This window comes from Notolepis coatsorum, assembly GCF_963971535.1.
Source record: "Notolepis coatsorum genome assembly, chromosome: 1".
Classification (NCBI taxonomy): Eukaryota; Metazoa; Chordata; class Actinopteri; order Aulopiformes; family Paralepididae; genus Notolepis; species Notolepis coatsorum.
The window spans coordinates 279,628,155-279,640,189 of NC_140165.1; the positions used below are offsets into that span (position 1 = coordinate 279,628,155).

The following is a 12,035-nucleotide window of genomic DNA, read 5'->3' on the forward strand; positions in this document are numbered from 1 at the left end:
AGGGATTCACATTCCTTTACAGCTTTGGGTAGGGCGTTCCACATTGTTGTGGCATAATTGCGAAACGTGTTTAGTCCCTTGTTTGAGCCGAATCTGGGTTTCACATGATTTGTTGAGCTTCCTCTGGTGTAGTGGTTGTGGTATTCACTGACCTTTGGGAAGTATTTTGACATGTACAATGAATGCTCTGTTGTTAATCCAGATTTTACTTGCATTTTGAATCTATTATATTGACTTGAAAGGGCTCTAGCCCTGTGTGTTTCTGAGTGTGTCTCTTTCAATTGCGTTGTTATATTCCGTTTCATAATCACGCTAGGCGTATCACATGGTGACGCTGTTAAAAGAGTTTCAGATTTAATTGTTGTGTGCTTCTGTTTCCCTCTCCTGTGTGTGTGTGTGTGTGTGTGTGTGTGTGTGTGTGTGTGTGTGTGTGTGTGTGTGTGTGTGTGTGTGTGTGTGTGTGTGTGTGTGTGTGTGTGTGTGTGTGTGTGTGTGTGTGTGTGTGTGTGTGTGTGTGTGTGTGTGTGTGTGTGTGTGTGTGTGTGTGTGTGTGTGTGTGTGTGTGTGTGTCGTCAGGTTTGTGGTGGTTTGTGGGGACGGAGAGTACATCATCTACACCGCCATGGCCCTGAGGAACAAGAGCTTCGGCTCAGCGCAGGAGTTTGTCTGGGCCCATGACTCCTCAGAGTAAGTCCCAACTACTCCTTGAAGCGCTGATGCCACTATTTCTGATTCCTTTCTCATTCCTAAGTTTTAAAGGGGAACTACACCCATTTTCTGAATTCATTATGGTCTAAGACGGTCCAAAAATATTGGTGAACATTAGGGTTGCCACAATGATGTGGAATTTCCCATGATTAATCAACTCATGACAACACCGGTAATATCGGTGATACCAGACATTTTACAAAATTACGCTCAATCTATAGAGCGCTTACTCTTACTTTCCTAGGCCATGGAAATAACATCGGAATTGTTCATGTGAGTGGTGTTCCCCTTTAAGTATCAACTGCTCCCTTTAAGTACCAGTCCAATCCATCTGTTTTACTAAATAGTAGTACAGTATAGACTGATAGATAGATTACATGGGGGACTCTAATCATTTGTAATAACTGCAGAGGTCATGTGTGATCTTAATCCCATGCAACATTTCTTTTCCATAATTTGAAATAAAAAAATGCCAGTGCCAATTATATCGGCAAACATGAATGTCATCTGATAATATTAGTCCTGTGTGAATTGGCATCTCAGTAATTTGGGGTCGTAATTTGTTCTTGGTTGTAGTATAATCAATACAGGAATGTTTTAAATGCATTTTTAGTACACTCTTTGAATCAAGCTGCTTCACCATAGCAATCTAGATCAGTTGCTTCTCAAAAAATGTATTTCCATCCAAAGTAGCTGCCCATACTGTAACTGTTATCCAGTTTATTATTTGTCCCCTACTGGATTTATCATTGAAAAGATATTTAACCATGTACTTCACTATGTCCGCCATCCATAGGTATGCCATAAGGGAAAGCAACAGCATGGTCAAGATCTTCAAGAACTTCAAGGAGAAGAAGGCCTTTAAACCTGACTTTGGAGCTGAAGGTGAGTTGGATTTGTATTATTATTATTCTGTCAGTGTTATAGTGTTATTTGGCTCGGGGGTCCACTGTGTCTGCATGCGTGCATATGACTTTTTGGGCAAGTGAGGAGGTTTTTGTCTCTTCTGCATTTGCGATGCATGTATGCATCATTACCTGCGTGTAGGGCTGACCTTCGAAGCTTTTTTTGGCAATCGAAGCTTCGGGGCCGAGCTTCGATTTTTTTTTTCTTTTTTTTTCTTTTTTTTTTTTATCTTATGTTGTGGGACTTGTACAGCACTTTCGTAAACGTTGTTGTTTTTAAATGTGCTCTATAAATAAAGTGGATTGGATTAATGAATTAAGTAGCCCCTCGGCTGTGTGATTTAATTCAAGGTGGATCGCTGTTGTCGTTTGAACAACTTCAGATTTCATGGGAACTACCAATCCCCCAAATCAAGAATGTTTAAGATGAATGAAGTAAGATTTTGATTATTTGAAATATGGCCTGTGTAGACTAAACTATGCACAGAATTATGTCAGTCTACAAGGTCCGGATTCTACATGGTCCGGCAATGTAGACCTTGTAGACTCCACTACAGACCAATTATCAGTGAATGTTCATGCATTTTTAAGAAGGGCTACTTCCACAAAAAAACAAAGAACTCACCAAAATATCTCAGTAGCACCTTATCTAAATGTTCTATTTCATATATAGAGATTCATATTTATTTATGTATTGCATGCATTTCTACATTTTATTTCCTATTTTGTTTATTCATCCCAGTATCTTTCTTTCTTATGTGTGGAATTATACAAGGCATGTAGGTGTATATGTGTTTGAGGATGATATCCTTCAAACAGGCAATAGTGATGATATACCGGTAATTTGGGCAGTGCTGAGCTGGGTTACTTTCCTCCAGTGTATTTGTCCCCCGGCCCCACCCAATGGCCCCATGCGCACGCACGCACACACACGCACACACACACACACACAAATCAAAGTAAATTATAAAAAAAAATTAAACTTCGATTTTTTTTTAATGTTCGAAGCTTGTGCCATCGAACGAAGCTTCGAAGCTTCGAAGTATTTAAGACAGCCCTACCTGTGTGAGCGTTATATTTGCATATTTGATACCACCTACCTATGGAAACTAGTATATAGAGAAGCACTTGCAATACAATGCAAATACATTGAATGGCTATAGTAACACAATTGCTGGTATTTCTTTTATATAATACAAGATATGTGAGATATAAGCATGGCATTGGCTTCATTTGCAAAGATTAGCTATAAGCCTGAATATATGAAGCTGCTAAGTAACAATGCTTTTTAGAGTTCTTAACGACTGTAAAACACCATGCGCTAGACAGAATATCTGGATCAGACGATATTGAGTTATAGTGACAGCATTATAGTACCTTATTCAACTGTGTTCAAAATGATTTGTATACGGCGGATAACTATGAGATGAATGACTCAATGATGATTATGGCACATTAGGTATACCAAGCTATAAACAAGCTGTGATAACAAAGCAAGTGGTCTAGATCAGTGGTTCTCAACTGGTCTAGCCTCGGGACCCAACATTTCCCTAGTCAGTCGCGACCAACATTTTTTAACCACTGATTTATTTAAAAAAAAAATTGTTGCAGTAATACACAATATTTCATGCACTGTTAAAAACGTGAAATAAACACAAAAAGTGCAACAAAAGTGCAACTAGGGCTAAAAACCCAATGAAATAAAATTATAATAAATAATATATGCTTCTTAGCAGACTTCTTAGCTTAACATAACAGACCTACAGTAAGTTTGGGGGAACTAATGGGATAACTGGGGTTGCAACAAAAGTGCAACTATGGCTAAAAACACAATGAAATAAAATAATAATAAATAATATTATGCTTCTTAGCAGACTTCTTAGCTTAACATAACAGACCTACAGTAAGTTTGGGGGAACTAATGGGATAACTGGGGTTGCAACAAAAGTGCAACTAGGGCTAAAAACACAATGAAATAAAATAATAATAATAATAATAATAATAATAATAATAATAATAATAATAATAATAATAATAATAATAATAATAATAATAATAATAATAAATAATAATATATCCTTCTTAGCAGACTTCTTAGCTTAACATCCCAGGGAACTAATGGGATAACTGGGGATGTTGTTTGCTCCTGACAAGAGTCTCAAAGTCTGGGGTGATGGTAGACAAAGCAACTCTGAGGTCATGCTCAATGTCCAATCTGTTCCTCTGCTGTGTCTTCAGCTGGACCAGAGCTGAGAAGCCACTTTCACAAAGATAGGTAGTGCAAAAGATTTTTTATTTTTTTTTAAATAAAAATAATTTTTTTTTTATTTTATTTTTTTACACACATCCGCGACCCACTCAAAATGGCCCCGCGACCCACCAGTTGAGAAACACTGGTCTAGATCATATTACTGCTGAACACATTAAATATGCCAGGGATAGCTCCTCTCCTTGCTATGTACTTTACTGGCTTTACCAGACTCAATGTTGTCTGTTCTGTTAGTGCCAGTTATTAACCCTTTCTCCGCCGATGACGTGTTAAGACGTCATTCTCCGCCATGCGTAATCTGCCAATGAAGTCTTACAGCGTCTTTGAAATCAATATTTCATATTTTCGTCATGGTATTCGCATTTCACCCACGGAGTCTTTGCTGGTGTTGTAGGACTCCGCTCAACTCTCCAACGCTTCAATACCGCCACCTGGTGGCCGATCGGCGAGTTGCCAAAACCGGAAGTCACCGGAAGTGCTTAGTCCGTCCCCTATTCTGTCCGGACTCTATCCAAACACCGTGCATATCGATCCGTTGCCATAACTCAATAAACAACATGATTGGACGTGTATTAGTATTATACAAACCGGAACTGGATCACCTAGATCAACATCCCATAATAGCGATCTTTTTGCTCCACGCTCATCTAGCGGCACGGTGGTGTAGTGGTTAACACTGTCGCCTCACAGCAAGAAGGTCCAGGGTTCGATTCCCGCTTGGGGACCAGGTTTCCATGATGCCAGGTACCCAGGTGGGGTATCTCCCAGGCCTTTCTGTGTGGAGTTTGCATGTTCTCCCCGTGCTCGCAAGGGTTTCCCCCCCGATAAGATAAACCCAATGGAAAAACATGCACAACAACAGATCGCTAACGCTGTGGCGTCCTTGACGAAGACAAACAGGAGCACTTGGATTGGTCCCCTGGCGCGGCTCACGTTGACGCCTGTCTGCTCCCGGCTGCCCTTGGGGGGGAAGGACGACGGGATGGGTTAATCGCAGAGACGAATCGCATCAGCGATCCTACAGACAATGCATGCGTGTGTGTTCCGGTGTGTGTGTGTGTGTGTTGTGGATAATAGCCAATGCCAATTAAAGACCTCTGAGCAGGTCCTGCATTATTATTATTATTATTATTATTATCACCCAACGGTAAGAGGAGACTGGGGTGAGTTTCAGCGTTTTTCTTTACCATTTTCGATACAAACTGCTCTGATCTATATATCACCCATACTACAGATGAAGCCTTTAGTATTCATGGGCACTTTGCCGCGACGCGCGCACGTTATATCACGTCGTTTTAATTAATCAGGAACCCAGGCTGCTGTTCTGTTTTATGCCGCCAGGAGGCGCAAAGTCGACCGACGGCGGTCTATTGAGTATTGACTTCCTCATTCATCACTGTGCCTTTGTGTCGATAACACGAGCCACTGTCAACGTTGGGACGGCGCGAGACTGAGAGAGACTTTATTGTGAATTTAAAATATGCTGGTAAAGTGGGGAAGGAGATTGTTCATTCAAGTAAGCTATAATATATTATGAAATTCGTATTATGAAACAGGAAACACCTCGACCATTGTCTTCAACTTAGCTCACTACGATTCAACCTATTGCATGGCACCACAGAGAGCCGTTGTAGTATCGGCGTCTGTGATTTGCCTAAACGTTCGGCTGAGTCTGCAGCAGCCGTAGTGGGCCGAGTTAGACAGATAATCCATATGTAAATAAAGTTATGTGTAATCAAGTGGAATGAAACAGGAAAAAGGTATTGGACACACTAAGAAAAAGCAGTACACCACAGCAAGGAAAGGCAAGGAACTAGCTGAAAACCAAAACGAATTAGGAGGCAACTCTACCTCCTATCTGTGCTAATAATGTCAACTGGGTTAGAATATATTAATGGGCTATAAAAAAAAAATTGTTTGTTACCAAGGTGCCATACAAGAAACATCAACTGATGGGTAAAAGCAAAGGGCTCGCCTCTCAAGACCTTCACAAACAGATTGTTGCAAATCATGAAAATAGAATTGGCTAAAGACGTATTTCACAACTTCAGAATCTTCCAGTAAGCACCATTGGGGACATTATCCATAAGTGGAAGCAACATCACTCCATCATCAACCGGCCATGCACTGGTGCTCCTCGCAACATTTCTGATCAGGGAGTCAGAAGGATACTGATCGGCCAAAATCACACCTGAATACTGCGGGTGATCATACAGAAAGCATCCTTGAAGCTGTCATTACAAACAAAGTTTTAGTTTTGTAACACAACTCCTGGTCTACAGTTCTCCTGGTACAGTGTGTAAACCCATCTTAGGTCCCATCATCTATTAACAGTCTATACTGTAGTTGAGGGGAACCTGTGTCAGAATAGTCATTCTTATGGTGAAGGTCAACTATTCCTGATTTTGCTATAGGGACCCACCGGAACCCTTGCAAGGACCGGCTTTTTATTTAATATTTATTTCAGATATTGATTGAAGTGTGTTTTTAGTCGACGGCGAAAGATTGATCGGGTTTCGACTGTCCTAACTGTGATGAGAAGTACGAATGACCTTGACTGAAACTGACTAAACTCCTGCCTTGATCAAATCCATTAATAGCTAAATAGAACTGTGTTGATAAAAAATTGCACAGTGGTGTTTCTAGGGTGCCAGGTGAAATAGGCATGTTGGAATACCACCCACATATTGGCATGAGGACAGTACTTATCGTTTATTAGCACATCTTTTGATGAGTTGGTCCCTCACACTTTAGAAGAACAAGTTACAGCTCAGAACTAGGCAAAATCTGCATATGGCTCGCTGATAACAAACTATCATTACACCTGGGCAAAACAGAGTCCATTCTCTTCGGTTCAAATAACAAACTCAGCAAGACCGACGGCTTCTCAGTTACAGTGGGTGACAATATGGTCACAAGGAAAGAAGATATTACCTACCTGGGTTCCATCCTAGAGGCAAATCTTTCCTGTGACAAAATGGCATCCAATGTAATAAAAAAAGTCAACCAACGAACTAGATTCTTGTACCGATTCTTGTACCGGATCTCGTCTCTGGTAAACAAGAATACCCTGAAGACTCTGGCAGGAGCACTAATTCAAGGGTACTACGACTATGCATGCACCTCATGGTACCAAAGCACCTCAAAGGCGCTAAAAACAAAATTACAAACATCTCAAAACAATCTGGTCAGACTACTGCTTGACCTTACTCCTAGAACCCACCTCACCCCTGCCCACTTTGACAACCTAGGATGGCTTAGAGTAGACACAACTTGCAATGGGCCTGGTCTACAAGATACACTACACGACCAAGGTACCCATGTACATGTCAAAATACTTCCCACTTTCAAAAACACTCAAAAAACACCTACGGGAGACTGCAATTCTAAACTGGCCCCTGTAAATGTCCTAACACAACCCCCCCCAATGTACAGTAAATGACCAAGTATAATAATAATAATAACTTTGTTTTATATAGCGCCTTTCAGAGGACCCAAGGTCGCTTTACATAGAGGGGGGGGGGGATGACAAATTAACAAACATAGTGGACAGACACAACATATACCGTACTTTTCGGACTATAAGCCGCGGCTTTTTTCCCCATTTTTCGACCCTGCGGCTTATATAACGGTGCGGCTTATATGTGGACAAAACCCGAAAATCTAAATATTGCTTTTTTTACTGCATTGAAATGTTATTTATCCTCATTTGCTAAACTTAATACAACTTGTAAATGAGTTAATTCTTGTTATTTGTCCGACAGTATTGTGTCCCAATGGGAGTCATTCTCTGTAGAGGTGGGAGTCATTCTCTGTAGGTGGGAGTCATTCTCTGTAGAGGTGGGAACTTAAAGCTCAATATAAGAAGCCATGCACCACCACCCACAGAATCGAGAAAGAGCAATCAATCTGTCAATCCTTTCCGTGTCCGGGCCGGGTGAGGTTTCCCGTGTTGAGTCAAATTAAGCCGCAGGCTCCACTCCTTACATATGGTAATTAAACATTAAAACACATGCAGCTTATAGTCCAGTGCGGCTTATATATGTACACATCATTCAATTTAGCTGCTGCGGCTTATAGTCCGGTGCGGTTTATAGTGGGAAAAGTACGGTACATATAAAGTGAGAAAGTTAGGGGTTGAAGGCCAAGTTGTAGAGGTGGGTTTTGAGCAGTTTTTTAAATGAGTCCAGAGTTGGGGCGGTGCGGAGTTCTGCGGGGAGGGAGTCAATATTCCAATGTACAGTTTTGCTTGTTCAGTTGTACAGTGTCCCCCACCCACTCCTCCTACCCAACCTCCCCCCAACCTCCTCCAATGTACAGTTTCTATGTCAAATGTATATACTCTCTTTTCTGGACTCTTTTCGTATCACAAACAGTACTGTATTTGCAAATCTGGTAAAAAAGTTCACAGTCAAATCAGCCCCATGGATAGATAGTAGCTTAAGGATTTTAATGAATGAGAGAGACATAGCCAAAAAAGCATCAGTGTGTTCCAGTTCTGCTGCCCCAACAATTAGCATTTCAATGGTGTGTGTGTGGGGGTTTCGCCGCATTCCATGTCACACCTACAGTACATACACAGTATAGTCACTCTACTACCCCCCTGTTGGGATGGAGGGAGAGACGAGACAGACTGAATGAAAACTTGTTTTCAAGTTTAATGTACATTAAGTTGTAAAGCACTTTGGATAAAAGCTCTATATAAATGCTGTACTCTGTCGTCTACTCTAAGCCATCCTAGGTTGTCAAAGTGGGCAGGGGTGAGGTGGGTTCTAGGGGTAAGGTCAAGTAGAAGTTTGACCAGTTTGTTTTGTGATGTTTGTAATCTTGTTTTTAGCGCCTTTGAGGTGCTTTGGTACCATGAGGTGCAAGCATAGTCGTAGTACCCTTGAATGAGTGCTCCTGCCAGAGTCTTCAGGGTATTCTTATTTACCAGAGAGGAGATCCGGTACAAGAATCTAGTTCATTGGTTGACTTTTTGTATTACCGTACTTTTCGGACTATAAGCCGCGGCTTTTTTCCCCATTTTTCGACCCTGCGGCTTATATAGCGGTGCGGCTTATATGTGACTCGACGTGACCAAACTCAAAAATGTAAACATCTAAATATTGCTTTTTTGACTGCATTGAAATGTTATTTATCTGTTCCCTTATTTGCTAAACTTAATACAACTTGTAAATGAGTTAATGCTTGTTATTTGTCCGACAGTATTGTGTCCCAATGCTAATTACATATGGTAATTAAACATTAAAACACCTGCGGCTTATAGTCCAGTGCGGCTTATATATGTACACATCATTCAATTTAGCTGCTGCGGCTTATAGTCAGGTGCGGCTTATAGTGCGAAAAGTACGGTACCTTGGATGCCATTTTGTCACAGGAAAGACGACAAGCACAACACCAGCCTCTGCCACAGCGATGCATGTCAAGCTCTCTCTCGTCTGTTGTATATATAAATATACAATATATAAATTAGTACTACTGAGTAATAGTGCTAATTACTACTCAGATGTATGTATAGAGTTGTAGTATAATACAGTGATAAATGCTTATGTCATAAAGGACAGTTATTAATGTGATACTGCATTTGCACACATTTGTTACACCTGATTTTGTAAGTAAGAGGTCTGGACATGGACATGGTTACAGCCATTTGTTTTATTATTCATTTCAATTTGGAACGTCACACAACTCAAGCAAAGTAATAACATGGGAGCATGTTCTAGTGTGAGGAAGTGTGCTCTTCTGGCCAGCACCTAGTATTTATCGTTTGGATGCGCATGCTTCTGTAAACCTTGTGCGAGACATGGTTTTGGATCCATCAAGATGTGCTAATAAACGATAAGTACTGTCCTCATGCCAATATGTGGGTGGTATTCCAACATGCCTATTTCACCTGGCACCCTAGAAACACCACTGTGCAATTTTTTATCAACACAGTTCTATTTAGCTGTTAATGGATTTGATCAAGGCAGGAGTTTAGTCAGTTTCAGTCAAGGTCATTCGTACTTCTCATCACAGTTAGGACAGTCGAAACCCGATCAATCTTTCGCCGTCGACTAAAAACACACTTCAATCAATATCTGAAATAAATATTAAATAAAAAGCCGGTCCTTGCAAGGGTTCCGGTGGGTCCCTATAGCAAAATCAGGAATAGTTGACCTTCACCATAAGAATGACTATTCTGACACAGGTTCCCCTCAACTACAGTATAGACTGTTAATAGATGACGGGACCTAAGATGGGTTTACACACTGTACCAGGAGAACTGTAGACTAGGAGTTGTGTTACAAGAGAAGTGATTCAAAACTAAAACTTTGTTTGTAATGACAGCTTCAAGGATATTTTCTGTATGATCACCCACAGTATTCAGGTGTGATTTTGGCCCATCAGTATCCTTCTGACTCCCTGATCAGAAATGTTGCGAGGAGCACCAGTGCATGGCCGGTTGATGATGGAGTGATGTTGCTTCCACTTATGGATAATGCCCCCAATGGTGCTTACTGGAAGATTCTGAAGTTGTGAAATACGTCTTTAGCCAATTCTATTTTCATGATTTGCAACAATCTGTTTGTGAAGGTCTTGAGAGGCGAGCCCTTTGCTTTTACCCATTAGTTGATGTTTCTTGTGTGGCACCTTGGTAACAAACACATTTTTTTTTATAGCCCATTAATATATTCTAACCCAGTTGACATTATTAGCACAGATAGGAGGTAGAGTTGCCTCCTAATTCGTTTTGGTTTTCAGCTAGTTCCTTGCCTTTCCTTGCTGTGGTGTACTGCTTTTTCTTAGTGTGTCCAATACTTTTTTCCTGTTTCATTCCACTTGATTACACATAACTTTATTTACATATGGACTTTAATGTTTAGATTTCTTGAGTTAATACAAACGTCTGGTGCAAATTTCGCTTGAATACGCTAATTGGAAATACATTTACTGAACAATACTTATTTCCCCCATTGTACACTATAAGAAGTGCTTCTACTTTATTCACCTGCACTGCAGAGTATCACGTTAACAATCAAATGGCTAGCAAGCTCACCTGTGACATACTGTACACTTTTATGAAAACAATACACAAGTTGGAACAGTTTGAACGTTTTATTTTTACTTTCGTCTTGTTTACATCAGGGTCCCCCATTTTCAATTCATAATGACATACATGACATACAGGTAGACAGTACTGCTACATCTATACATTTATGACATATCAGTTTTGCAAATACAGTACTGTTTGTGATACAAAGTAGTAGTAGATAGTAGTATAGACATAGCAGCATAGTAGGTAGTAGTAAATAAAACGATATGCAAATATACAGTAAGGAACCTGACGCATCGCTACTGTAACTCCGCCATCACAACCATTGAACTATTATAACTCTGTTACACCTATACACGGCTGGCCCATAGTAGGTAGTAATAGATAGTAATACATACTGTACTGTAGTCAGAAATAAAACGTTACCAAAAGAATAATATTCGAATGATATTATCTGTCTAACTCGGCCCACTACGGCTGCTGCAGACTCAGCCGAACGTTTAGGCAAATCACAGACGCCGATACTACAACGTCTCTCTGTGGTGCCACGCAATAGGTTGAATCGTAGTGAGCTAAGTTGAAGACAATTGTCGAGGTGTTTCCTGTTTCATAATACGAATTTCATAATAAAAACGGCCCGCTTAAAAAATAAATAAGAGCGTGTGCCGTTTCAACGTTGACCGTTATCAATCGCTTGCGCTCAAAGGATATTTTATAAAACGAGGCATACAATATAATACTATGTATTTGAGCCAAAACATGTGGTCAGAACACAGTGCATTTTGGCCATTCGCTCTCATTCTCTCTCAGCCTCTCTCTCCCTTTGTCGAGGGCGGAGCTTCTTGAATGAACAGGCACCTCGGCACGTTGTCACCAGCTGTATGAGAGCGCCCCCGCTGGTCATTGTTAACATTAACCACGCAAAACGGCCGGCAAACAGTTGTTCCATGACTATTTATGGCTGTATCTGTACATAAATGATTTAACGTCGGCCATTGAATTACAAATGACCCCCCCCCCCCCCCCCCCTCCGGTCAACCGCAGATGATCAGTCAACACGTCTAGGACCGTGTACAGTTGACATTTTTAATATAGCATGGATCGGTATCAAACT

The 12,035-nt window shown here is 40.7% G+C and overlaps 1 protein-coding gene across 1 annotated transcript in view; it reads left to right on the forward strand.

Annotated features, from left to right (window-relative positions):
- LOC311241135 (coatomer subunit beta'-like) overlaps positions 1-12,035 on the forward strand; it is an 89,540-nt gene that overhangs the window by 39,482 nt on the left and 38,023 nt on the right. Inside the window, exons 10-11 of the mRNA XM_084329849.1 lie at positions 577-687; positions 1,505-1,593. Of these exons, the coding sequence (XP_084185975.1) occupies positions 577-687; positions 1,505-1,593 (200 nt within the window). The remainder of the gene's footprint in view (positions 1-576; positions 688-1,504; positions 1,594-12,035) is intronic.